The 27,403-nt window shown below is 44.1% G+C and overlaps 1 protein-coding gene across 4 annotated transcripts in view; it reads right to left on the bottom strand.

Annotated features, from left to right (window-relative positions):
- The window catches only part of SNAP23 (synaptosome associated protein 23), a 60,563-nt gene extending 37,437 nt beyond the window's left edge, over positions 1-23,126 (bottom strand). The window contains exons 1-2 of one of the 4 annotated variants that reach the window (XM_033951691.1): positions 22,976-23,126; positions 1,681-1,793 (exon numbers count right to left, since the gene is read on the bottom strand). In XM_033951691.1, the coding sequence (XP_033807582.1) occupies positions 1,681-1,737 (57 nt within the window). In that variant the 5' untranslated portion in view covers positions 1,738-1,793; positions 22,976-23,126. Of the gene's footprint in view, positions 1-1,680; positions 1,794-5,352; positions 5,378-22,733; positions 22,876-22,971 lie in introns of those variants that run through there. The other 3 variants (XM_033951692.1, XM_033951693.1, XM_033951694.1) reach the window with 3 other exon arrangements.
- Positions 23,127-27,403: the final 4,277 nt, after the last annotated feature.

Raw genomic sequence — 27,403 nt, 5'->3', positions numbered from 1 at the left:
GGCACAAGCAAGGGCCTATATTTTATATTAAATATTGGACTTGTAAGGAGCAAAGTGGAAGACAAAGCCTATAGTAGCCTATCAGTAGAGGTAGTAAAAACCAACAGATACATCGTTAGGATTGTCACAGAGGACAGGGATAGAGGCTGGGTAAAAAGGCCTGGTGGGGAGCTGATATTGATTCAAATACAAAAATCTATATGTTCATGTACCCCAGGCCTCGACAAATTTTCACAAAATCTAGAAGCTAGCCGCAGATACCTATCTTGCTTCTCCCTCCCCATCCTTCCAATACTGCCCCAGTGAAGGGGGGGGGAATCCCCTTCCAGATCAGCAATAACTCTTGTAAAAACTGGCTTACTAAGGGCTCTTTTCCTATTTTGAGCCTGTGGGCGAAGAAACTTTAGTAAATCAGTTTTTTACAGTGCCTCTGAAGTGCATGAATGGCCTAATGGTTAGAGCGGCTGCCTCAGCACCCTAAGGTTGTAAGTTAGAGTCCCACAGCTGTTCCTTGTAACTCTAGGCAAGACACTTAACACGTCATTGCCCCAGGTACAAAATAAGTACCTGTCTAAAATTTGTAAAACTGCTTTGATTTTAACCACACAGAAAATCAATATATTACATTACATTAGTATCTTCTATCCCGCCAATACCTTTCAGTTCTAGGCGATTTACAACAAGAGTTAACCTGGGCATTTCCAGGGAGAATACATGGTTAATAGATGTAGTATGTGTCAGGGTCTGTGGAGGGTCGATTAGGTTTAGTTAGATCATTTGACAAATTTCTTGAATAGAAAAGTTTTAAATTCTTTCTTGAATGTTTTGTAGTTGGGCGTCATAGTCAGCAGATTGGAGAGGTGGCGGTCTAGTTTCGCTGCTTTGGTGGCTAATAGCCAATCGTATATTTTTTTGCTTTGTATACCTTTGATTGAGGGGTGGGTGAAATATGCACGAGTTCTCCTTGGTCTGAATGTGTTTTTCCTGATTAGGCGGTTGCTCAGATAGCTTGGTCCGTTTCCATTTAGGGCTTTGAATAGGGTGCAGTAGAATTTGTATTGTATGCGTGCTTGTACGTCCCATCCCCTTTACCCCTGATGTATAACAGCACCCTCTAGATGAAACAGAGGCAATTGTTTCATATGTCACCAAAGCCCGAGTTCAGTACAGGAAGTTCAAGTTGGTCTTTAGTTTCAAGTCCTGCGAAACTCCCAAGCTTCCTGCACTATGTGGCTCAAGTTTACATAAAGCACCAAAAACCCAACCACCATAAACATTTTGAGGGGGAGATAATAAATCCCAGGTGCTAGTGTACAATTTTCTAGGCACCATAGTGACCTGGCACTTGGGATTTCTTGAACCCTGATGTACCCAATGTGGAAATGAAAGAGAAAGAATTTCAACTAGGCTAACTGATCTTTATCCTTCATAGTTGAGGAAGATCAGATAGTGCTTCATAGTTGAGGAAGATCAGAGTCACCCTACATCAACCATGAGTTGACATTCTATTTCTGATAAGGGGAGAAGGAACAACAGTCATCTAGCTGGCTTATTCTTCTCTTCTTTCACTATCAACTGGCAGAAATCAGGCTAATCTTATTCCTAAAGATTTTTGGTACAGGATGGGATAATTCCCCTTTACTAATACCTGTCTTTCACTTCAGCACAGAAGAAACTTACCTCATCAGTGACCTGGTTGGCCCTGAGCTGGATGTCTTCTGCTGACAAGTCATCCATAATAAGGTAAGATGTTCTCACTATTTAAATGGAAACCAGAAGATATTCTTCTCAGTCTACAAAAAAAAAATAAAAATCTAAAAATTAGATTCACTGAAAAAAAAAAAAAAAGTTGGGAGTTCTTTATATTAAAAAAAATTAAAGATAGCACAATGTGACTCCCAATATATTATTTAATAGCTAATCAATAGATATATCTGCACCTTTATTTAGTTCTATATACATGACAATGGTAGTAAGTTTTCCATTATTGTCCAACACCTCTACACCTAAATGGCATTTCTGCTCTTGATTGACTGAATAAAGTAAAAACATCACATTTTGCCAATAACTGTACAGTTCTGAAAGCTTATGCTATTCCAAATATTGGAGCCCTTCTACTAAGATGTGCTAAGAAATGGACTTAGTATTTCAAGTTAAAAAAAAAGAAATGGACTTAGTGTATGGGACCATGTTACAATGTGCTAAACCCATTTCTAGCTCATCCCCAAAATAAGGCTATTTTTGCAGGTCCTGCATTAATTTTTCCATTAATGCATCAGGCCATTTAAAGAGACACTAAGTACTCTCGCATTAAGTCTGCGTTTTCCAGTTAGCAACATGCATATCCATTCCCAAAAATAGGATTGGAGGCTCTCTCTCAACACAAAGTCCCTTCTCTCATGCATCAGCTAAAGAAAAAAAAAAGTCATTCCTACTAATAGGACAATAAATTGCATGGTTGGTTGATTAACTGTACCCCTAAAAACCAATCAGCCCTAAAAGGAAAGAATTAAGCCATGCAAAAAAAGGATGTGGAGGACAGGCCCAATGCAGGGATGGTAGGCAAACATTTAGTCTTGTCCCCCAGCTTTCCCCCACTCCCCTGTTACAAGATACCTATCATAATCTCAACAGGAAAAAGGACACTTTAATAAGATTCTGGGGACAGCAAAAAGGCAGTGTGTGTGTGTAATTCCTTCCCTCCCTAGAGGCCGTATCCAAGTGCCTGCCTGTGTCCAGTTGGAGGAAGGTTGCTCAACGCAGGGGGACAGTCTGGTGGAATAAGTCACAAAGTTATGGAATTTTGTGGCTCATAGACAGATTGACCTCATGCCACAGAGGAAACCAAGCTAGTTAAGTGCTTTCAGACTTTCCAGGGGAAGCACAGGGGTAGGGCCTCCAGGCAGGTTGATGCCAATTTTAATATACCTACCTGCTGCCTCTTGTCATTCCTGGAATCTGGACATTCTTGGCAATTGCCGCCTAGTATGCCTAATGGCAAAAATGGGCTGGTACTGTAGAATGCGCTCTTTTCAGTTATTTAAGTTTCAAGTTTATTAAAAAGTTTGTTATACCGCTTATACAAATTTCTAGGCGGTGTACAGCAATAATAAAAAGGGGAAATCATTAAAAATTACAGAAACGAAAGACCACTGAAAACAGAAAAGTAAACTCCACACAAATAGGGAAAAGGGAAGAACTACAATATTTAAGATAAAGTACATTTAAAAGGGAAAAAAACAGTAGGAAGGGAAAGACTGACAATTGTTTAGTCCTAAAAAGGACAGTTTTATCCAAAAGCATCCTCAAATAAAAAAGTTTTGAGTTTAGCTTTAAATTGTTTAAGAGAGGGTTCCATCCGCAAATGGGGAGGCAATGAGTTCCAAAGGGTAGGAGCAGTAACAGCAAAATTATTGGATCTCAAAGTGTTGATCGATTTGAGAGATGGGACTATTAAAAGATTCTGCGATGTGGAACGAAGAGATCTAGCTGGGTGATAAGGAGTAAGAAGTTGATCAATAAATGCTGGTTGATTGAGTGATTTAGTAGTAAAAGTTAGTAACAAGATTTTATAGTTACATTTGTTAAGATTCCTTTATAGATGTTAAGGGAAAATGAGTTGCTTATTAGTTGTGGACATGTTTTAATAAAAATAAAAATTTAAGAAATGAAAAAAAAATCCTTCCATAGTACTTTAGATTAAAGTTTCTTGCTTTCTAATCATCTCCTTCACAGCAGCAGAGCAGGGGGAAAACAAAACGTGTAAAAAGCATGTGATTCGCGTTATCAGACTACTGAAACAGCCAAGAGCAGGAAGAAGTCTGAGCTGTTCAACATATCCTGAACTAAAAATATACCACTTATCTATGTTGAAATACTACAAGATGCACTGTTTGTAGAAAGAGATTTGGTCACGACAGCAAGGAATATATAGAAACAGAACACACCAAAATCCAATATAGTGTCTACTTCCTTAATCTGGTGGGCTAAAGGAATAGAAACCCCCCCCCCCCACAAAAACACAGGATTAGCTCCGATAATCCATCAATGTAAGAATAATAGCCTTAATGGGTCAGACCAGTGGTTCATCAAACCAAGTAGCCTGTTATCACAGTGGCCAATTCAGGTTCTTAGTACCTGGCCAAAACCCAAGGAGTAGCAATATTCCATGCTACTGATCCAGGGCAAGCAGTGGCTTCCCCCATGTCTTTCTCAATAACAGACTATGGACTTTTCCTCCAGGAAATTGTCCAAACCTTTATTAAAACCAGCTACGCTATCCGCTCTTACTACAACCTCTGGCAATGCGATCCAGAGCTTAACTTATTCTGTGAATGAAAAAATATTTCCTCCTATTGGTTTTAAAAGTATTTCCCTGTAATTTCATCGAGTATCCCCTAGTCTTTGTAATTTTTGATGGAGTGAAAAATCGACCCACTTGTACCTGTTCTACTCCACTCAGGATTTTGTAGACTTCAATCATATCTCCCCTCAGCCATCTCTTTTCCAAGCTGAAGAGACCTAACCTTTTTAGTGTTTCCTCATACAAGAGGAATTCCTTCCCCTTTATCATCTTGGTCGATCTTTGAACTTTTTCTGGTGCTGAAATATCTTTCTTGAGATAAGGAGACCAGAATTGAAAGCAATACTCCAAGTGAGGTTGCACCATGGAGCAATACAGGGGCAGTATAACATTCTTAGTCTTGTTAACCATCCCTTTTAAAATAATTCCTAGCATCTTGTTTACTTTTTGGCTGCTGCCACACATTGGGTGGAAGGTTTCATCGTCTTGTCTACAATGACACCCAGATCCTTTTCTTGGGCGCTAACCCCCAAGGTAGACCCTAACATCTAGTAACTGTAATTCGGGTTATTCTTCCCAATGTGCATCACTTTGCATTTGTCCACATTAAATTTCATCTGCCTCAGATTTTATTCATAATTCATCATACTATGTAGGACAAAGTGCATTTCTAAACTGGTCAAACTCTGGGAAGCAAAATCAGGATAAGTAAAAAGCTTTTTAGAGAGGCAATTCAAATTGTGATTCTACCACCACCCCAAACAAATAAATGGCAAATGCATTACATTAATCGCTTAATATTCCACATCTACTTGGCTCAACACAAATTCAATTCCAGGTAACTACGACCAAATTCCCAGATAAACAGAATTAAAACATACAAGTTTCAAAGCAACAATATCTACTAAAATCCAATTAAAGCAAACTTTAAAATTAAGAAAGTTTTCAAGTATTTCCTAAACAGATAATTTTTCTCATGTCTTATGAAAAGGCAGCAAGTTCCATATAAAAAGGAGACCCATATAAAATAGAAGTACGGTTGAGAGCACCTGATGGAACAAAAATTAGGATGTCCTAGAAGGGCAGGATTTATTCACAGGCAGTGACTTTGGCCTGTGATCCTGCACACTGGCCATAAGGTCCTCCAGATCCTGGCAGAACAGCAGCTCCTCCCTTAAAGGGCAACCAGCTCACGGTTGCTTTAGAAGAATCGCCAGACCACTGCTGTATCCAGAGCTTTCTGCAAGCTGAAACGAAATAGCAAAGACACTTAAAATGTCATACAAGGCAGCAACTCCAACAGCTCTTAAGTAATAAATGCAAAGACCCATTCATCAAATGTTTAAGTATCTGTATGGTCTTTGTAATCACAATCTTTCCTTATTTGTAGAAAAAAAATTTTAAAAATTCAATAATTCATACAGACACCTCGGTAGTATCTTCTGTAGGTATTAAACTTTTTTACCATACAGACCATTGATACCTAGATTCGTCATCGGCCTCACAATTTTTTTATTATACTTCCTTATACTTTCTATTTGATTTATCAAATACAATACTCATAGTCTACACAGGTGGGGATAAGCACTCCGACATAGGACAATGTTTCGCCCATACTGGGCTTTATTAAGGAAAATTCCCCCTTACGCCAAAAGACTCACGCACCCCGTGTTTGAAAAACGAGCAGATGCGGAACGCGCGAGTCTTTTGGTGTAAGGGAGATTTTCCTTGATAAAGCCCAGTATGGGCAAAAAACATAGTCCTATGTCAGAGTGCTTACCCCCACCCGCGTAGACTAAAGATGTGTATTGTATTTGATAAATCAAATAGAAAGTATAAGAAAGTACAATAAAAAATTGTGAGGCCGATGATGAATCTAGGTATCAATGGTCTGTATGGTAAAAAAGTTTAATACCTACAGAAGATACTATCGAGGTCTCTGTATGAATTATTGAATTTTTTTGAAAAATTCTTCTACAAATAAGGAAAGATTGTGATTACAAAGACCATACAGATACTTAAGCAAATACAAGGCAGCAGCCATATATCCACTCCCGAGATTATAAAAATCCATGTTACAAAGCACCACAATGTCAGGATCATGGCACAGCATAGAATGGCATGCACAAACCACGAAGAGGTCGACACCACCTGAACACCAGCGGCCACCAAATCAAACAGACGCTTAAGGACAAAATCCATACTGGTGAGAGAAGTGTGCTTGGTTACCTGCGCCACCAAGGAATCCACCTTCAGGGAAGCAACACACTTGTTAAAGGCATCCGCCAGGAAATAAAGCTGCTCCATGTTGTGAGCACAGCGCAAAGGACCCTCAGGAGTGTCTTCAAATGTTCGTATGAATCCAAATGAGGTCAGGATGATAAAGAAAAGAGACAAGATTGTGGCCTCCGATCACTCAAGAGGGAACATTCTACAGTGGCAGGCAGCTCAGACTGCAGCTTTAATGCCTGTAGAGATTCATAAATCAAATCCATAATAAGTGCTGGTTGAAAAATTTGCGCACAGTGGGATCCTCCCCCAAATTGGGGGCTCTGCAGTTATCCAGATCCTGGTGAACTGCCAGATCTGCCACAGCTGCGACCTCCTGCAAAAGCAGAGGTATGGAAAGCGAATCTGGTGCAATTGCAGGCACATACTTGCCAGAACCCCCTAGGGAAGGCAAGAGAAAAGACCCTGGACCACAGTCGCAGGGGTCCCTGTGCCTGGCACAGAGGCCAGAGGAAGGGAAACAGGCAAAGACTTCCTCCCCCCCCCATTATGCCTGAGAAAGCATTATCAACAAAATCCTGGGAAAACCCATCCTCCACGGTGGGAGCTGACCTCTACGCTCCAGTTGGGGACTGTTTGGAGAATTTACCAGGTTTATCCCTCGAAATGCACCTGTGTTTCACCATATCGTCACCTACGTACTCCCCAGGACCCCCTGATGCCGTTTTCACATGAGTCGGGCCAGAAGGCACTAAAAGACCCTCCATGGACATTGAAGGCACTAAATCCAAGCAAGTCTCTCACCCCTCATGTGCTGCAGCGCACATGGAATACGACTATGCATCCAACAGCCATCCACTGCAAACGAGGCATAAATCCATGACATCCTGCCCTGGAGAGGTCATCTATGTGGTTCTGTTTCAAAAATGAAGCTGATAAGTATAAAAAATAACTTTAAAATCAAATCTGGAAAAATCCAAGATGGCCACTGAAGGCCTATTTTGACTATAAATAGCCTGGGAAAACCACAGAGAACATAGTAGATGATGGCAGATAAAGACCCGAATGGTCCATCCAGTCTGCCCGACCTGATTCAATTTTAATTTTTTCTTCTTAGCTATTTCTGGGCAAGAATCCAAAGCTATTTTAGGATTTTGGGGGTAGGGGATAGGGCATGCAGGGAAACCACCTAAAAACCCATTTTGAAAAGCCCCCCCACAATCTCTGATTCAGGCTGTTAGCTGATACTCACGGAAACTTGTGCTGACAGGGAAACACTGCAGATGGAGCTAAACAGTTCACAGGGAGATTCTCTGCCTCAACTTGCTGGAAAGCTGAACTTTGAATCTTCTAAATGCCCTACTGGTCTGACTTCCATAGCCAGTCACCTCTGCCATCCTCGGACTCATCACACAGCACACCAGGCAAAAAAACGCAGTCTGGTTCCAATCCCAAGCATGCCTCCACAGAACCATGCAGCCTGTGCGTGACCCACTAGTGGGCAAACCTGGGGTGAGCTAGCTCCCAAGGGAACAGTCCCTGAGCCCTGATCTGATGTGTAGGTTGTCCAGAATTTACTGACAAGCAGCGAACCCCCAGAAAAGCACAGTTACTTACCGTAACAGGTGTTATCCAGGGACAGCAGGCATATATTCTCACACATGGGTGACGTCATCTACGGAGCCCCAGCGCGGACAGCTTTTTAAGCAAACTTGCTAGAAGTTTCAAGTTTGCACACTGCACCACGCATGTGCTAGCCTTCTCGCCACTAGAGGGCGCATCCCCACCTCGTGGTCCTCAGTTCCATATTCAGCAAAGAAAAGCAATCCCCGGGGAGGTGGGCGGGTTGTGAGAATATATGCCTGCTGTCCCTGGATAACACCTGTTACGGTAAGTAACTGTGCTTTATCCCAGGACAAGCAGGCATGATATTCTCACACATGGGTGACCTCCAAGCCAACCAGAAAAAGGGGTAGGTGGGAGGATGGCAATTTAGGAAAACAGGTTACGTAACACCGACTGGCCAAACCGGCCGTCACTCCTGGACAAGGAGTCCAGACAGTAGTGGGAGGTGAACGTATGAACCGAAGACCAGGTGGCAGCTTTACATATGTCCTCCATAGGAGTAGAACGGAGGAAAGCAACCGAAGCTGCCATCGCCCGGACCTTGTGCCCCGTGACTCGACCCGAGAGCGGGAGACCAGCCTGAGCGTAGCAAAAGGAGATACAAGCAGCTAACCAGTTGGATAAAGTACGCTTGGAAACCGGATGTCCTACCCGATTAGGATCAAAGGACAAAAACAATTGAGGAACCTTCCGCTGAGACTTAGTACGTTGGAGATAAAAAGCCAACGCCCTCTTACAGTCAAGCGTGTGAAGCGCCGATTCACCAGGATGAGAATGGGGCTTCGGAAAAAAGACTGGAAGAACAATGGACTGATTGAGGTGGAAATCAGACACAACCTTAGGCAAAAATTTGGGATGGGTGCGAAGAACCACCTTGTCATGATGAAACACAGTGAAAGGAGGATCCACAACCAAAGCCTGTAGCTCGCTAATCCGACGAGCGGACGTGAGCGCAATCAAAAAGACTACTTTCCAAGTGAGAAACTTAAGAAGAGCTTTATCGATCGGCTCAAAAGGAGGTTTCATCAGTTGAGCCAAGACCACATTAAGATCCCATACTACAGGAGGAGGCTTGAGAGGGGGATGAACATTCACAAGACCCCTCATGAAACGAGAAACCAGAGGATGCAGAGAGAGGGAACGACCCTCGAGATGTTGATGAAATGCAGCAATTGCACTAAGATGCACTCGAATGGAAGTCGTCTTCAGACCAGAATTCGACAGATGCAACAGATATTCCAGCACCGAAGACACAGGAACTGAACCCGGGTCAAGGTGGTTCGTGGAGCACCAGGAAGAAAATCTGGTCCACTTCTGGGAATAACAAAGCCTAGTCGAGACCTTGCGAGAGGCCTCTAAGATTTCCCGCACTGAGTGAGAAACTGGAATCGAAGTCAAGGGGAAAGGAACCAAGTGGTCAGATGTAACGACTGAAGATTGGGATGTAACAGCGAACCCCGACTCTGAGACAGCAGAGAGGGAAAGACAGGCAGAAGCAGAGGCTCCCTGACACTGAGTTGAAGAAGCAGGGAGAACCAGTGTTGTCTTGGCCAACGAGGCGCAATGAGAATCATAGTGGCTTTGGTCGATTTTAGATGAACCAGCGTTCTCAAAATCAGAGGAAAAGGAGGGAACGCATAAAGGAACCTCCCCTCCCAGTCGAGAAGAAAAGCATCGGCCTCGAGACGGTCCCGGGACTACATCTGAGAACAGTAGAGAGGTAGTTTGCAAGTCTCGGGCGAAGCAAACAGATCCACCTGAGGAGTCCCCCAGCGGTCGAAGACTTCGCGTAGGACTCGGGAGTTCAGCGACCACTCGTGCGGCTGGAGAAGACGACTGAGTTTGTCTGCTAGACAATTCAGCTCCCCCTGAATGTAAACCGCCCGCAAGAAGATGTTCTGAGAGACGGCCCATGTCCAAAGTCGCAGGGCTTCCTGGCACAGAGGCCAAGAGCCCGTCCCCCCTTGCTTGTTGACGTAATACATTGCCACCTGGTTGTCTGTCCGAACGAGAACCACTCGATCGTGCAGGAGGTGACCGAAGGCCCGAGCGGCCAGATAAATGGCACGAAGCTCCAACACGTTGATGTGACACCGACGATCCGCGGCCGACCATAGGCCTTGCGTTCGTAAACCGTCTAGATGAGCCCCCCACGCATACTCCGAAGAGTCCGTGGTCAGGACCTTGCAATGCGGAGGGACGCGAAAGAGCAAACCTCCGGACAGATTGGTAGAGTTGGTCCACCAACGGAGCGAGCGTCTGAAAGACGGAGTCACAGTCAAACGTCGAGATAGCGGGTCGCGGTCCTGACGCCTTGCGAGGCCAAGGTCCACTGAGGAATCCTCAGGTGCAACCGAGCAAATGGGGTCACTTGGACCGTCGACGCCATGTGCCCCAAAAGCACCATCATGCGTTGAGCCGACACTACCTGCAGTTGCGAAACCTGCCGGCCCAGGCGAAGCAGGGCCTCCAGTCGTGGAGAAGGAAGGAAGGCACGGAGGAGAACAGTGTCCAGCACGGCCCCTATAAACTGGAGGGATTGAGTCGGCTGCAAGTGAGACTTGGGAAAGTTCACCTCGAACCCTAGACCCTGAAGAAGCGTGATAGTCTGTTGGGTCGCTGAAATAACTCCTTCCCTTGTCGGGGCCTTGATCAGCCAATCGTCCAGATAGGGAAAGACCTGCAACCCCCGGGAACGCAGAGCAGCCGCGACCACCACCATGCATTTCGTGAATACCCGAGGGGACGAAGCCAGACCGAAGGGTAGTACACGGTACTGCAGGTGCAAGTCCCCGACCTGAAATCTTAAAAACTTCCGAAAGTCGGGATGCACCGGAACATGGGTGTACGCTTCCTTCAAATCGAGGGAGCACATCCAGTCCCCCTCGTCCAACAGAGGATATAGAATCGGAAGCGATAACATATGGAACTTCTCCCTGACCAGGAACTTGTTGAGCTTCCGGAGGTCCAAAATGGGGCGCAAGTCCCCGGTCTTCTTCGGGACCAAAAAGTAACGGGAATAAAATCCCCGGCCCCGCTGATCGAGAGGCACCCTTTCGACCGCCCGAAGGCTCAACAAGGCCCTGGCTTCCTCTCGGAGAAGGGTCAACTGGCTTCGATTGGACGGGCATGCCCCGGGGGGCATGTCTGTAGGCTGCCTGGAGAAGTTTAACGAATAGCCCTCTGAGACGGTCCGGAGCACCCATGCGTCTGACGTAATCCCAGACCAAGCCCTGGCAAAAGCCGTGAGCCGACCCCCGATGGGGAGGGGGTTGGGCGACCTCGCGGCGGGGGCCAGCCCCCGGCCGCTCATCCCGTCAAAAGGACGGCGCCGACTTGGACGCCCCCTGCGTAGCGGGCTTGGCGGGCCCCCCTCTACCCTGTTGGGTAGGGCGACGGGGTGGAGGCCTCGAAAAGGCCGGCGTTGATTTTTGAGGATACCGCCTAGGGGGCTGTTTAAAAGGCCTCTGAGCCGACAGCTTAGGCTTTGGACGAACCAGAGACGCCAGAGAGCGCTCTTGCTCAGAAAGCCTCTTGGTAGCCGCATCCAGGGAGTCGTCGAACAACTCCGACCCGACGCAGGGTAGATTGGCCAATCGCTCCTGCAGGTTGGGGTCCATCTCGAGGGTCCGTAGCCACGCCAGCCGGCGCATGGCTACCGCACAAGCCGAGACCCTCGAGGCAAGCTCAAAGGCGTCATATACCGCATGAAACAGATAGAATCTGAGCTGGGACAGGTTCGACGCAAAAGTGGCAAATTTATCCCTGTGTGACTCCGGGATCACCCCCTGAAAATCCGGCAGATCCTTGACCATGGACCTGAGGTAGGAAGAGTAGGCGAAAGCATAGTTGAGGACCCTTGTGGCCATCTGGGAATTCGCGTACAGACGACGGCCGAATTTATCTAGGGTCCGACCCTCTCTCCCCGGGGGGACAGCAGCCGAGACTCTAGAAGGCTGCGAGCGCTTAAGAGCCGACTCTACCAAGAGCGACTGATGGGAGAGTTGCCCCTTGTCAAACCCCTTAGGGGGAAGAGTCCGGTATTTGGATTCCATCTTGGTGGGCACTACCGCCACTGTAAGAGGGGTCTCAAGGTTCCGCAGCAAGGTTTGAAGGAGGACCTTGTTAAGCGGGAGGCAGGGGGATTCCCGCCGAGGGGCAGGAGAATCCTGTTCCTCCAAAAATTCTTTGGTATAGTGTGACCCTGCCGACAGGTCCACCCCCAAAGCCTTCGCCATGTCATGGACAAACTTTGAAAAAGAAGATGTCCGTGCAGGCGGGGAGGGTGACCGAGACTTCTCAACGGAGCCGAAGGGAGAGGCCTGGCGAGAATACCCGAACTGTCCCCCGGACCCCGAACCCCAAGAGGCACGATCCCGTGACCTCGAAGGAGTCGGGGACACAGTCCGCCGAAGAGACCCCCGTGGGGAACCCCCCGGGGTACGGGGTATGGAGGCCCGTCCCTTCCGCCTCGGTGAGGAGGCACGGGAACTCTCCCGGATCGGGGACCGTAAAAGATCGGGGTTGTCGAGGCGGAGTTCCTCGACACGCAAAGCTCCGGTCTCGGGCGGGGTCGAGCGACGACTCCTCAGAGGCGAGGCTCGAGCCCGCTTGGCCTTTTTAAGGCGGTGCTTCGCCCGAGGCTTGCTCGAGGGCGATGAACCCCGTGAAGACCTCGGGGACGAGGACGAGGAGATCCGGCGTACCCGGCGCTGCTTGTCTCGGGGCCGCACACTGACCTCAGGCTGTGTCATCGAGGTCGGGTCCGAGGGAAGCGTCGAGGTCGAGGCCGAGGGAGCTTCGGCCGCTGAAAGGCCGGTGCCCGAGGCCGAGGTCGCCAACTGCGGGGCCGCAGAGACCGAAGTCGAGGCCGAAGCCTGCTGCAAAGTCTCAATGGCCCCGGAGAGCTCCGAGGAAATTAAAGCGCGAAGCAATTCCTGGAAAGCCGGGATCGTGAGACCCGGAGGCAACACCTGGGGACGCTCCGCAGAGGGCGACCTCGGTTTCGAGTATTCCCTCGGGGCTAACCCCTTCGATACTTTGGGCTGGGCCGAGGTCGACTGTCCCGCCGACGAAGAGCCCGAGGATGGCTTCCTGGTAGATGAAACTGAGGAAGGAAGTGGAGACTTACCCGGGGCTTGCTTCTGCGAGGCAACCTGCTTCGGGGTAGCCGAGGGGTCCGAAGTCGAGGCCGAGGTCGAGGCCGGGGCCGAAGCCGAGCTCGAGGCCTTCCCCATTGTGGCATCGACGGCAAAGAGATCCGCCATACGGGCCTTGCGATGAGTAAGGGCCCGTTTTTGGAAGGTGGCACACTTAGGGCACGATGCTGTCAGGTGATGGGGCCCCAAACACCTCAGGCAGCACCTGTGAGGGTCAGTGATGGACAAAAGCCTATCACACCTACCACACTTCTTAAATCCCGTTACGGGCCGGGACATGGGCCCAAATCAAGGCCGGGAACAAACGAGGTTCCTCGGCCACGGCTACCGGGAGCCCCCGGAGCACACGGAAAAGTTAATTTTTTTTTTTTTTTTTTGAAAAAAGGAGAAAACAAAGAAAGAAAACACAAATAACGCAGCGACCGCGTCGAAATTTCACACACAGCCGCGGCGACAGAAGGCAATACGAGCACAAATTATCCACAGGGCTTCTGGCTCCGCGGATGAAAATGAACTGAGGACCACGAGGTGGGGATGCGCCCTCTAGTGGCGAGAAGGCTAGCACATGCGTGGTGCAGTGTGCAAACTTGAAACTTCTAGCAAGTTTGCTTAAAAAGCTGTCCGCGCTGGGGCTCCGTAGATGACGTCACCCATGTGTGAGAATATCATGCCTGCTTGTCCTGGGATAACAGACTTTTCCCAAAGGTCTGCAATCTACCGCAGTTGGAGTTGTTCCCTACAGGGAACCTCCGCAGCACAAGGGCGAAAACCGCGAACGCAAAGGCTAAAATTACATGAAATTAAAACACAAGCAGAAAAGATAAGCTCCTACAGTCTGGCTTGTAGGAAGAAAGATTGGTGATTTCAGAACCAGTGACAGTGATGAGGTATGAGGGGTTTAAGTCTCTGAAATTTGAGACATCCTACAAAGTCCTGGCATGTAGACGGAAATAACCCACTGGTCCTGGAATAAAGTAGGATTGTACAAGAAAATCCAGTTATGCGCTATTCTATACCTACACAGAAATCTTAGCATATAATTTGCAAATGGGCATACACATGGGCAAAGTATGGGAAGGGTGCCCAGTTTTCTGGAACCTAGGCACAAGTATTTGTTACAGTGCTATGGCAAGTGTAGAAGCTCATGCCTAACATATATAAATGTATACCCAGTCATACTGCTATTCCATAAAGGAAATAGGCAACTCCTTTCCTTTCTAGGATAAGTTCCAATTAGGCTATACAACTGCCTCCAATATAACCAAGAGGAAGCCAGTCATTCTCTGTTTTTAAGGGTTTTTAAACTTTAGTGTGCTTTACCAAATTTTGTATCAGGTTGCTTCAGGTGCCTGAATAAGTTTAGACTTTCATGCCGTCTTAAAAAAAAACCAAACAAATATTTCCTTACAAGGTGGGAAGAAATATAAGCAGCCAAACTGTTTAACCAATCTGTTTGCATTGTTTTTGGAAATAACAGTGTTCATACATTCAAGGACACATGACTCATCTCAGGAAGGAAATGAAAGTTTACAGCACATGAATGAAACGTTACGGAAAACATAGATGAAAAAGTATTCCCAGTGAAAAGCACACTGCCTGTGTTCAGTTGGTTTAGGACTTCCCTCACTAATGGATTTCAGATTTTTTTCTAGACAATTTGTTTCTGAATCGATTAAGGCCCGTGTTAGATAGTTAAGGGTCCAGAGTGATTCTAGACAGCATATATCACTGTCCAATCTCAAAAACTAACATAGTGGATATTCATTACTCTCTAAAAATGAAAAAAAGATTGCTAAAACATTTGAAATCTCTGAAGCAGATCCCTTGGAACAGTGTTAATGCATTAACTCAATAAAGCGCCCATCAGTTTTTATAACAGAACCAGGCTTAAAGGAAACCGGGACTCTCCTGCTCAGATAGCTAATTAATAGGGATGCAGCGGAATTGCAAATAAACTACTAGAATATTTATTATTCAATTTGTTTTCTATCCTGTCCTCCCCAAAGAGCCCAGGATGGGTTACAGGTCAACATACACAAAATACAGTTAACAGGTTACAATTTGCAATAGTTATAGTACAAGTTTTTATCCTAACTCTACACGTACTATGGATCTATCCATAATATACATTTTACAGATTAAATTAGTCATAGTTATAGTGCAAGATTTTTCAATACAAGTTTTTATCCAACACGACATATTGAGGATCTTGTATCAATTTGCCAAGAGATTTTTAGAAACCCATGTTTCAAGTCAGAAGGTGACCCAAGTAGAGAGAGACAGATATAGTTAGATTGAAATGAATGCAGCTTTAACAGGAAACAGATTTTTAATTCATGTAGGACCGATTGCTTCTTGTCAGTTGTCCTTTAACATCTGTTATATCTGGGTTGATGCTCGATTAAATATTTTTCCAAAGCTGTGCAGTGCCTTTATGAAGCAACATTTTAGAAAGGAGTTGAAATTGGAAATCAGACATCCAAGTCAGGACATCTGAAATTTCCTTACTATGGTGGAACGGGATTCAACAAGAGAGCCTGTTCTAAAATAAACAGTGTAATGGACAACTATGGCCAGCTATGTGCAACATCCTTTTTAGGGGAAAAAACATCCAAAATATGGATAGAAAAGAAGCATGCACATATATTCATGTGCTCTTAAAGGAAATAGCACAAGCACAAGTATTTCCTAACCCCCACCCCATCCCCCACTATGAGTACGTTATCCCTCTCAATTCCCCTTTCCAGTTTTTATCTCTTCTCTTGCCCCAACCTGCAATATCTCTTTGGATCCTACCTACAACCATACTGCATACTTTGTAGTGTGGACTATATGGCCCAACAAAATAACTCTCCAAATCAAACCACTATTCTGAATGAAGTGCCATATTCATCAGGATACTGAGGAGTAGGATGTTATCCCACACTTATGCATCCACAGAACAGGACAAAGATGCGACTTACACAAATAATATTTACTACTTTATACAGCTAGCAAGGATCTATGAATGCTGAGAAGGGGAAGACAACACAGCACAATGCCCTTAAGCAAAAAGAGAAGAATCTGTTCCCCAGGATACTGAATTCACAAAATGGAAATAAAGATCTCTGCCTACAGACCATGTAATAAAACACACATCTGGACACAGTAACATAGAAATGATTCAGTAAGACCTCCAAGAGCCATCTAGTTTTCCCAAGTCACATTCATTATCAATTCATGATTGACCCCAATAATCTAATGGTAGTAACATTTTACTCGCTAAGCTCCACTTCAAGATGTCTTCCTCTCCTCCAAGATATACAGCACCTGCACTCATAGCATACGATATGAATGATGTATAAAATATTAAACATCAAAAGTTTTGAGTTTATTATGGTTTGATATACCGCTTTAGTACCAAAGTGGTTTACTTTATAAAAACTTTTTTTGGGGGTTTAAAAAACATGGATTATTAAAAACTAAAGAACTAAACTATATCTATAGTAATAGAATATCCAACCAATATATATATATAATCAATGACCTCTATGGAAAGAATACAATCATTCAAAATCGTGGAGAAAGAGACCTCAGAAAATTATCCCCCTAACATAAAGCACATTAAATCGTGCAAATAGGGACTTATAATACGGTCATTGGTCTCAAAAAAAAAACCTCTACCAACCACAAAACTATCACACTACACAGACTGAAAACAATGTTCTTCCACACAGAAGTACAGCAGGACAAATCCCATCTCAAAAAAAAAAATGCTCTATTGCAAGGAAGCAGTCCAAAATGTAGTCTATCAGCCAGACTCAATAGTAGCCCTGTTTTGCCAATAGCTATCACATACACATATTTTACCACAGGACCCCTGAGGAAGAAGTGTTTTTCGAAATACGGACCATGTTGGGTCCCAGTTTCTAAACATATATGAACCATTCTGTTGAAAGCAACATTTTATTGTCTACAACAGTGTCTCTTAAACTTTCTCGAGCCGAGGCACACTAAAGGTAGTGGCCATGGCTTGAGGCACCCAGAAGTGCACGGACATCACACCGACGTCCGTGCATGTGCAGAGGCCCTCCAGATGGGCTCTGAAATGCCAGTAGGGGGTGCCAGCAGGGAAGAGGGTCAGAGAGGAGAGGGACTGGTGCTGGCTGATTGCCTACAGCAGTGTTTCTCAACAACAAGCTAAGTACCCCCTAAATCTAACAAATATCAACTGAGTACCCCAACCACAGACCTCCCTAGGCTTACCCAAGCTCTGTCCCAGATCCCTGCCCATTTACTAATTGTAATGCAATTTTTTCTTATTCATTTTTCATAATACGCAAAATATACACAGCAGATATAAATTCTCAAAACTGACACATTTCAATCACTATATTGAAAATAAAATCATTTTGCCAACTGGTGATCCTCTGCAGGCTGCTGTAATTAGCTTTAAAGGTGAGACCAGGAGGCTGGAGGGTGGGGGGGGGGGGAGCCGGAGGATGCTAGAGAGAAGGGGGAAACATGCAGGCCTTCAGTGAATTGGGCAGCATTGGCGCTGAACCGCATAGGGAAGTCAGCAGGTAGGTGCCTCTCTTCCTCCTCAATGTGCCGCGGCACACTTGGAATCTCAGGAGGCACACAGTTTGAAATACACTGACTTAGAGATAAGAACTATGTGTAAACAGGGGATGTAGTGCACTGTAACAAACCTTCATGGCCTGACATTACAGCAGACCCTAGATAATACAATTTATTGTCTTCTATATATAATCTTTGTGACAACATAATACTTTTCCAACAACAACAGATTGTGGGAACATGAAGATACTGATGATATAACCTCATTCCAATCTAAAGGCCAAACAAAAGTTTGATGAAGTTATTTTCACAACAATTACAACTGCCCCAGGTACACTAGATAGATTGTGAGCCCACCGGGTCAGACAGGGAAAAATGCTTCAGTACCTGAATAAACTCATGTAAAACCGTTCTGAGCTTTTCTAGGAGAATAGTATAGAAATTTGAATAAATAAATACGTACTTTAGGAACCAAAGCTAGCGATAATATTTATTTTGTTTTACAAGAACACGCTGATCCAAAATGCTCTAAAAAAAATTTACTTCCCTGATTTTTCAAGTGTGTCAAGATGATTCTTGTAATAGAAAGTTACTATTTTTGTACTAAATACACAATAACTCCTCCTCCCTACACCTTTATGAAAGGATTACTGAGCACTTTCCTGAAAATAAAAAAAGGAGAGGGGAAGAGAATGGATGTGTAGAGCCAGTCTTTAAATTATTATACTCAAAGAAAGCCTTCACTCTGCACCCATCCACACCCTGATCTCAACATACATTTTACCCAGTCCTACTTCAATCAAAAAGCATCCTGACAACTTTTTACTTACTGGCACTATTGTTGACCTGAAATTTTCACTTTTAGAAATCTTTGTGCTTGCTGCTATCATCACTATGTGCTTTCTCAAAATGAAGAGGGCTTAGAAATTTTCTCTACCTTACTCTTACCAAAAGAATCCAATATATGGAGACCCTGGCAATTTATTTTTCCCAAACAATTCAGATGGCAGGTAAGATTCATAAGAATGTCATGATGGGTCAGAACAAAAAGGTCTAACAAGCCCAGTATTACAATAGTCAAACCAAATCACTTAGAAGTCCCCAGCATTAGGAAAAGAATAAACTGTGTTTGTCACTTTGAGAAACTACAGAAGGGTCTTGTCAGTCTGAAGAACAGACATCTAAAATAGAAGATGAAGTGCAAAGTCTGCTGTTTTAGTTACCGGTACTTTGAATTTTTTTCTGGCCTCTTCAAATTTCATGCTTGTTTTTTCAGATCATTAATGTTTAAGCGAAGTGCTGACAATGCCAGTACAGATCTTACTGAGAAAACAAATGTTTGTTTCCTACATTTTATCTAGTTACCAATTCACAGTAAACTATAACATTCTATTCTTGTAATTTTGAAGATGGACCAGAAGAGATAGTAGTCAAAATCGTTTATAAACAAACTAGGACTAACTCATTCAGAATACAACAATAAGTTATTATTTGGAAAGAAAGGAGGTATGACTGTTACACTGGCTTCCTGTAGCCTATTATATTCCTTTTAAAATATATTTCTATTGTCTGTCAAGTTTTTCACTCTAATCTTCCTTGGTTCCTTGCTAATCTTTTCTATATACACCACTGAGAACCCTTCCATCCATCCAAACAGCCATTTCTTACAATTCCCTCTCGTCCTAATGCTATTAAGCCAGATATGACAAATTTAAGGGAAATTTAAAGACTTACCATATTTTTTGTTCCATAAGACGCACCCTAGATTTAGAGGAGGAAAACAAGAAAAAAACCATTCTGAACCAAATTCTGTACTAATATATACCAGGCACTGCACCTAGCCCCCTCACTCCCAGCCAGGCTCTGTATCCTGTCCTACCTCCCTGTCAGGCTCTGTACCCTGACCTCTCTTCCCTCCCTGTCTAACACCAGCTCTGGCAGGAATTTCAAATCTGACATATTGTAATTACAAAACAGAAAATAAAATCATTTTTTCTACCTTTTGTCGTCTGGTCATTATTTAAATTATGTTGTAGTCCCAGGCTCTGGTTGTCTTCTGATAACTCGTTTGCCAGGGTCTCCTTCTTTCTTCTTCCCTTCCCTCCCCTCCCTCCATCCAAGCAGCTGAAGACAGGCACCTCCCCCAGTGGTCTGAAACAGGAGGCAGGAGAGGGCCAGAGGCCAAAGAGGGGCCGAAAACAACTATCCAGGAAGAAGACAGGCCACAAAGAATTTATAAATTAGCTCTTGGAATGTGAGCAATAATGGTTTTGGAATTGATGTCTGAAACTTCAATGAAGTTTTGGAAAATTCTTGTTGTTGGATTTTCTTTTATTGCACTCCTAAGAAATGGTTGGAAGTTAAGAAGGACTTTTATGATGCGTTACCAAAATATTCAGTACTTAAGATGAGGTTGCACCATGGAACAATACAGAGGCATTATAATATTCTTTGTCTTATTTACAATCAATCCTCTTCCTAATAATTTCTAGCATCTTGATTGCTTTTTTGGCCCCAGCCACACACTGGGCAGAAGTGTTCAGTGTATTATCTACATTGACACCCATATGCTTTTCTTAGGTGTTGACTTCTAAGGTGGACCCTAGTAACTATGATTTGAATTATTCTTCCCAATGTGTATCATTTTGCATTTGTCTACATTAATTTTCATCTGCCATTTGAATGCCCAGTCTTCATGCAATTTTCCACCATCCTCATGTGTTATATCATCTGCAAATGTAATCACCTCACTTGTTTTCACTGTTTTGTGAAGAATGGTTTCCTGATGAAAAAAGTCCCCCTGAAATGGGTCTGACTGCTCTCCACATCCTCCCCTTCCAGCGGGTTCAAGGAAGAAATAGTAGATCAATATGGGAGCCAGCAGAATCCAAATATTTAACACTAATATGGGAGTTCCAGGAAAATATGGAAGAGTTGGTAACTCTAGATAAATATGAGAATCCCCTTTTTCTTACTCTCTCTGAAGTAATAACTTGTACTCATTTTTTTTGTAAAGCTTTAAAAATTTTTCAGAATTTACATTTATTAGAAAGTATAGGACATTATATACACACAGATGAAGATTCTCAAAATTTATTGTGCCTTTAATGGTGGTTGCTAAATCAGCTGGAGCTCATTAATATTTAAAGGAGTACTCAGGGCAACTTCTCTATTATCACCAGGTGATTCCCTAATCTCGTTGTGCCACATTTGCGGGCAAAAATTTCCAGCAGGGTCTGAGCTTTCGTAGCCTTACTTTCCGGTCAGTGCCTGAGCACTGTTTAGCTCAGGCACTGACAGGAAGGTAAGGCTTGACAGCTCAGGACCCTCTCCCCTCCTTGGCAAATTAAAAAAAAAATTTAAAAAAACTTCAAATGGAAAATCAGCGGAGGGATGCCCTCTCCCTCCCACTGCCAGGGTTCCTCGCCCCATCCCCCCCAACAACCATCTCCTGTACCCCCGTTACCTTCCCCCTCCATACCCCTGTACTTTTAGGAGGAAGGCCGGCCAGAGGGATGCCTACTCTTCAAAATGGCAGGCCTTCCTCTTCCTGGTGCATCCTGGGATGTACCAGGGAAGGACCTAAGGTTCTGATTGGGCCAGGTGTTTGAGGCGCAGCAATGGGAATTTGGCAAGTGTCGGGGGATGGCCGATGGCGTGAGAGGACATCCCTCCTGCCACAGGTGTCTGAAACTTGTCGGAGGTGTCAGGGTTGGCCAATGGAGAGGGATTCCCTCCTGCCAAGGGTGTCGGGGGCAGGGGTGACCAGGGTGGTTGACAGCAGAAGGGAGTAGGCATCCTTCCTGCCAATCTTGTACAGAGCGTTGGGGGGAGTGGTCCAGGAAGCAACAGGCGAGGCTGAACTTTTCTTTCTACTGCTCTCCCTATTTGCCAGTTAATCAGCTGAGCCAGCAGGACTCAGGGAGCCTTGCAGCTCAGTTGACCAAGGCAGGGAGAGCAGCTTTGTGTTTAGCGATTGCTCTTCTGAGCAAGTGCCAGGCACAGTTCTTCCTGCTCTTTACTGGCGATTCTCCACACAAATAGCGTGCATATAATTTGCATGCTCTTAAAAATGCTGGTAAAATAAAAATTGCTCCCACTACATCAGTTTGCCAGATTTTACCGACAAGTTTTGAGAATCTTCCTCACGGACTCTTAAATACTTAAAGTGTTTTACCCACAGGAATAAATTGGTTTACTTCTATTTAAGTAATAAAGTCAATACCATCACACTCCTGTTTTGTGTGGAACCAGCTCTGGAGCAGGTGTAAAGTTTACACCTCCAGTCTAGGCGTACTTTCCTCAGGATTTGTGCTAGCATTTTATAAGGACAAAAATTATTTTTTAGCTTTGTGAAATAGGCTAGAAAGGTTTCTATTAATCTCAGTACTCTTTATAAGAACTATTTGCAAAGGGCACTTCCACCTCTAGCAAAATAAACATCTTTTTATGCATAAAACCAAGACCTTGGCTCCAAATAAAAGCAATGAAAGTTTCAATCTATTTTTCAGTTTATCAGCTTTAAGGAAAAGTCCTATCACATAAGCGTTTTGAGTCTGAAAAACCTTCATTAACCGATGAATGAAGTTTGCATGTGTAAAGATGCCTTTTTTAAAATTAAAAAAAAAGTGCATTTACTACATTAACATTGCCCACTAAACATATTCTGACAATTTGGTTCTTAGTAAGACGTCAGAATAGCTGTCACCATTTCAAATACACCAAGTCACACGCATTCAAGCTGCCCTCACACTCTTCACGCAGAGCGCCCCTCCTCACAAGCATTCGGGGACTGATTTCCCCTCCCGGTCGTTTGCCATCTCTCCCTCAAACTACCCCAACCATGAAAGCCATACCAGAGGCTGTCCACCAACATTTCTGCAGCTTTCCTTCTCCGGTGCTCCGTCCCTTTTGGCACAACTTCCCGCCCTCCTCTGACGCAACTTTCTGTTTCCTGCAAATCGAGACGCCGGGGGAGGAAAGCCACGGGCGCTCTCAAAGACAAGTTGGAACTTTGTGGAGAGCTGCACGGGAGCAGGATTTTCGGGGTTCCCGTGGAAGCGTACAAGCCCCTCGGAGTCGGAAACCACCTACCTACCAGGGCTTCTCAGGCAGTCCAAGTACTGTACTTGCTCTCTCCTCTCGCAGACAACTCGGCGCAGCCGCACTTGCTGTCTACCCGGACCGATGTAGCCAGGCTCATACCGACACATACACAGACCAGTAGCGTCAGAGGTCACCTGGTCTACTGGCGCATGCGCAAGGCGTCCCTCCATCTGCAGGCAGCCAGATGTTGCACGTGGAGGTCGCCAACCCAGGTGCTTGTAGATCAGGCAGAGGCCAAGTGAGGCTGTGATGAAATATTCAAGGGAGGACTCCTAGGACTTGTTGCACATTGGGATGGGTAAATATTGATAAAGCTCCAGCAGTTATCTTTTTATTTCTTTTATTGTTTAATTCACGCCGGTTCTATATTGAGCTTGCAATTAACTCAGCTGGGGATAAAACTATTCAGTTATGCAGATGACTTCACGATTATAATCCCATTTGCTGACTCTATCTCGGAAACTATTCCCAAGGCTTCAGAAGCCATAAACAGGATGGAGCAATGGATGACAAACTTCAAGCTCAAACTTAATTCAGAAAAAACAAAATTCTTCATTGCTTCACCACATCCTTTTGACACCAAAACACCTCTATGCATCAATGAACTTAATCACCCCATCCAGCCCACCATAAAGATACTAGGCGTAACTCTAGATCAATGCCTAACCATGAAAGACCAGGTGGACTCCTTAATCAGAAAGGGTTTCTTCACTCTCTGGAAACTCAGATCCATTAAAGCTTGTTTCGATACGTCAGCATTCAGAACCCTGGTCCAATCTCTCATACTAAGTCAACTTGACTACTGTAACATTGCCTACTTAGCTATTTCCCAAAAAACTATGCGACGTGTACAACTAATGCAAAATGCAGCGGTCAATCGCCTGCTTCTGTTTTAAAGCGCTAAACGGACTTGCCCCTAAATACATAATTGACCTTTTCTCCTTCTCTACCAACAGACACAAGAGAAGCTCTAATTCCTACTTCGTTTCCCCCCCAGTTAGAGGTTGTAAACTGAAAAAACACCATGAACACCTTCTTTCACATCAAGCAGCATTGTGGGGTAAAGACCTAGATCAACTGCTTTCGCCCACTACTTATGAGGAATTCAGAAAACGTCTAAAAACTCAGCTGTTCCTAAAGTATCTAGACAACTGACCCACTCATCTTCTTTCTCCTCCATAGTGATTCCTCTGTCCTATTAATCTCTTTCTCCTCAACAACGCATTTCCGGTCCTATTAACTCTCCTCTTCCCCGCTCTTAAATTCAGTCAATTTGTACCTCGCTTAATCTATTGTAAACCGCATAGAACTTAATGGTATTGCGGTATATAAACTGTTATTATTATTATAATAAATATTTTTATGCTTAAAAAAGGTATTCATAGACTTCGAGGTGTTGTAGAGGGAGAGGGGGACCAGACTAAGATATAGGAAAAGGAAAAAGCATGAATATAAGCTGCTTTGAATATACAGATAATGTCTTAAGCCAACTAAATAAAAGATCTACCTTATATGTATAAATGGTGACAACTTATATGGTATATAAATAACTAAATGATAAATTAAATATAATAGTGGTGCCAGCCTTTTACAGCATACAATTGTAATGTAAAAAGACAGCATCGAATCGCCATTCTAATTACATCATAACGCTAACACACGATAACGTTATCAACATTATGAGGACATCTATGTAACACCTAAAAGGCAATTCTGTAATACAGTGATTCCCAACCCTGTCCTGGAGGAACACCAGGCCAATCGGGTTTTCAGGCTAGCCCTAATGAATATGCATGAGAGAGATTTGCATATGATGGAAGTGATAGGCATGCAAATTTGCTTCATGCATATTCATTAGGGCTAGCCTGAAAACCCGATTGGCCTGGTGTTCCTCCAGGACAGGGTTGGGAACCACTGCTGTAATAGATGTCTAACAATATAGACACGCTTAGATTCGCTCAACGTCACAGAACGCGATTCTATATAGTGCATTTATGCATTATAGAATCACGCTCAGCATTCTACTGCTGGACAACTAAACAACACCTAAATTTTAGATGTCCTTTACAGAATCTGGCCCTAATTGTTCATTAAATGTTCAAAATGTTCTGTGATCTAGCAACAATGGATAAATCTGTTGCAATTAGAGAATGACACGGGTAAAAAATTTGTCCCTGTCCCTACGACCACCATCCCTGTTACCACCCCGTGCCCACGACCACTGTCCCCACCCTGTCCCTGCGACCACTGTGCCCACCCCGTCCCCGCAATTACTGTCTACTCCCTCCTTCCTAGTGTGAGGGAACATGTGTGATCACGGATCGCGTGGTCCAGAAGCCCACTCCCGTCCGATTGCCATGTCCTGCCATCTCCCTCCACCTCCTCTTGTCCGCAGTGAAGCCAGCACGGATCACGCAGTCCAGCATCTCCACCCAATCGCCGTATCCCACGTCCTGCCATCTCCCTCCCTCCACCTCACCTTAGGTGCCTGCCGAGTCCGACTTTAATTATTCTCCCAGCTGCACGTTTTCGATAAGCCACGCGCGCGGCTGCTTGAGCTGTTGAATCTTCTCCTCTAATCCAACTTCCTGTTTCCAATTGCATCAGCGTCTTATTGAAAGCGTGTGGCTGGAAAAGAATTAAAGTCGGACTTGGCAGGCACCTAAGATGAGGTGGAGGGAGGGAGATGGCAGGACGTGGGATCATATCTTGGTATTCCAGACAGCTTCACATGACAAAGAATTTCGATTATTATTGCTTGGAGCTCATTCATATAAATATTTCAGAACTCAATTGAAAACCTATCTTTTTTCTAAATATCTGATCAATTAATTTCTCTTCAGTCATCCTTAAATTGTTCTTATTTGTAATCTTTTGTTAACCGCATAGAACTCATGGTTACGCGGTTAAGAAGTACGATGTTATGTTATATGATTTTATTTTCAATTTACTGATTGAAATGTGTCAGTTTTGTTCAGGAAGAAATTAATTTCTTTCTATTTCTCAGGTGTTATAATGCATGTAGAGTCTGGCATCTTAAGGTTTCGTTTGTGTATATTAGTACTTTTAGGCCATCTTTTACTAAGGTGCGTTAACCGATTAGCGCGCGCTAAACGCTAACGCGTACATGATAGTCTATGGACGCATTAGCGTTTAGCACACACTAATTTGATTAGTGTGCGCTAATCGGTTAGCGCACCTTAGTAAAAGAGGGGGTTAGTTTGTGGTCCTGTGTTTGCATAGGGTTATTATCTGTGTTCTGCTTGTGTGACCGAGGCCAGATGTTCTGGTAGGAATGAATGTTGCGAAGCATACTGTGTGCTTTGTGTAGTTTAATTTTGTGTTTAACCATTATGTGTTGTTAATAAGATTATATTGTGTGTATATATGAAAAATGAATGGAAAAAATGGTATTAAAATTAATATTATCATTATTATGGGGTGGGGTCAGGGGTGGAGCTTGTGTGGGTCAGGGGTGGAGTCTGGGCGGAGCTTTTGCCCCCCCAAACAAAAAAGCATTCCGCTGCCTATGACTACATTGATCTGATATTGACTGAAATTGGTAGAAACATCTCATAATTTATTCAGCCTGTGGTACCATGTACCAGATACAAATCTGAAAAGATAAAATAATTTTCTCTTTGACCTTGGATGATGAATTACTCTGAGGTCATTACATTTGTTACTTTTTGCATTCTTTTGTGTGTAGTTGATTCATTCCCATACTCATCTGGTGCTTAAATTCAGTGTCTATAGCTTGCTAAAGTGTCCTGGAGATAAGGACTCCTTGTCTCAAGATGCTCTCCCCCATGAGTTCTGTGCCTCCAGCTTTCAAGGTCAGAACATTGCTATTTGCCTCTTGCTAAAAACAGCCTGAAACTGTGCCATTCTCTGGCAGTTCTGCACTCAGAAAGAATCTGAAAATCCACAAATCCTCCAGTAATGTTACAGAAATATCTTAGGTTTCAATTTCTTTATGAACACTCCTGGACGTCTCTCAGGATCCAGGCCAATGTCACTAAGGGGAGAGAGGGAAAAACCCCCAAAATGCAGAACATATGAAGGGGTGTTGAAAAGTTCTCAGCCCAACCAAGAACCATGAACCTGAAACTTACAAGTTATTCCATATATTCACTCTGAAGTTCAACATACTTGGCACATCGTATCTGAAGTTTTGGCAACCCTTCAAAAAATACTCTGTCTGGTCTCTGAAATACTGCTCTGCTGCTGAAATCACCTCCAAATCACTTGAAAATTGTTGTCCTTTTAAACTCTTTGTAAGGTTTGAAAACATAAAATAGTCAAATGGAGCAAGATCTGGTGAATAGGGTGAATGGTCTATGTACTGAAACCCCAACTGCATCAAAACATCCTCTTCCTACACAGATTTGCAAAAGAGCTGCCTCATCTATTGCTGTTT

Source organism: Geotrypetes seraphini, chromosome 7 (genome assembly GCF_902459505.1).
Source record: "Geotrypetes seraphini chromosome 7, aGeoSer1.1, whole genome shotgun sequence".
NCBI classification, from domain to species: domain Eukaryota; kingdom Metazoa; phylum Chordata; class Amphibia; order Gymnophiona; family Dermophiidae; genus Geotrypetes; species Geotrypetes seraphini.
The sequence above is the reverse complement of the archived record's forward strand: the minus strand, read 5'-3'. Positions and strand labels throughout refer to the sequence as shown.